We start from the raw sequence: 1,076 nt of genomic DNA on the forward strand, positions 1-1,076 counted from the left end.
GTGAAACCCCCTAAGTTTAGGATACAGGTCAAACTTAGGAGGTCCCGAAGAGGGGAGAGAAGGTGGGAGAAAAGCCAGGAGGAAGTGAGGGGAGAGGTTGCGGGGACCGTGGAGACGAAAGGAGGAATTCGCTTCGTGCTCCTGCAGACCGCCGAGGGGAAGACAGGACGCAGGAGCCTGGGACTCCCCCTGCCGGCGGGAGGAAGCGTTGCTCCTCTGCGCAGTCCTCCCCCTCTCTTCCCTCGCCGCTCCCGCCCCGTCTCCGCCCCCACTGGCTGTGTCCCGGAAGTGGTCCTATGCTGGGTCCGCATGCCAGGAGCGGAATCTCGGCACTCCCGGAAGTGGCCTGGAGGCGGCGCGCCAGGCCCGAGCGGTGCTCACTCCTGCTCGGGGCGCTGCGGCCCCGGGCGTCGCCATGACCAGCGAGCTGGACATCTTCGTGGGGAACACTACCCTTATCGACGAGGACGTCTATCGCCTCTGGCTCGATGGTTACTCGGGTCCGTGAGGGGCGTGTGGGGAAGCCCGTCAGCGGAGCGGTTGTTTTGAATGGGAGAGGGGGCGGGGCTAGGACTTGGGCATCCTTTAGGGAAGTGGGCAAGCGCCTGGGAATAAGGGGTGTTATAGGGGTAGAGGATGGAATCCCTTAAGGGCTTCTGGCGTCGGCGGGGCGGGCCCTGATGCTAGCGCCCACTTTCCAGTGACCGACGCGGTGGCCCTGCGGGTGCGCTCGGGAATCCTGGAGCAGACGGGCGCCACGGCAGCAGTGCTGCAGAGCGACACCATGGACCATTACCGCACCTTCCACATGCTGGAGCGGCTGCTGCACGCACCACCCAAGCTACTGCACCAGCTCATCTTCCAGATTCCGCCCTCCCGGCAGGCACTACTCATCGAGAGGTGCTCACCCTGTGGGATGGTGGAGACATCAACCAGTCTGACTGTATACCCATTTTCCCGGCTGAAACAGGCCCAGGGAGGGATGGGACTTACCCAGCCATCAGAAAGTTGAGAGCAGAAGGGGTCAGACCCAGGCCCCCCGCCAGGCCCCCTTTCCTCTCTTTTGTGGGGGGGGG

General features: G+C 64.0%; 1 protein-coding gene across 2 annotated transcripts in view; it reads left to right on the forward strand.

Annotated features, from left to right (window-relative positions):
* Positions 1-296: 296 nt before the first annotated feature.
* Positions 297-1,076, forward strand: part of FIBP (fibroblast growth factor (acidic) intracellular binding protein) — a 4,630-nt gene continuing 3,850 nt past the window's right edge. For both annotated transcript variants that reach the window (XM_011942469.1, XM_011942470.1), the window contains exons 1-2: positions 297-500; positions 702-900. In XM_011942469.1, coding sequence (XP_011797859.1) covers positions 416-500; positions 702-900 — 284 coding nt within the window. In that variant the 5' untranslated portion in view covers positions 297-415. The remainder of the gene's footprint in view (positions 501-701; positions 901-1,076) is intronic.

Source organism: Colobus angolensis, unplaced genomic scaffold (assembly GCF_000951035.1).
Source record: "Colobus angolensis palliatus isolate OR3802 unplaced genomic scaffold, Cang.pa_1.0 Scaffold21, whole genome shotgun sequence".
NCBI classification, from domain to species: domain Eukaryota; kingdom Metazoa; phylum Chordata; class Mammalia; order Primates; family Cercopithecidae; genus Colobus; species Colobus angolensis.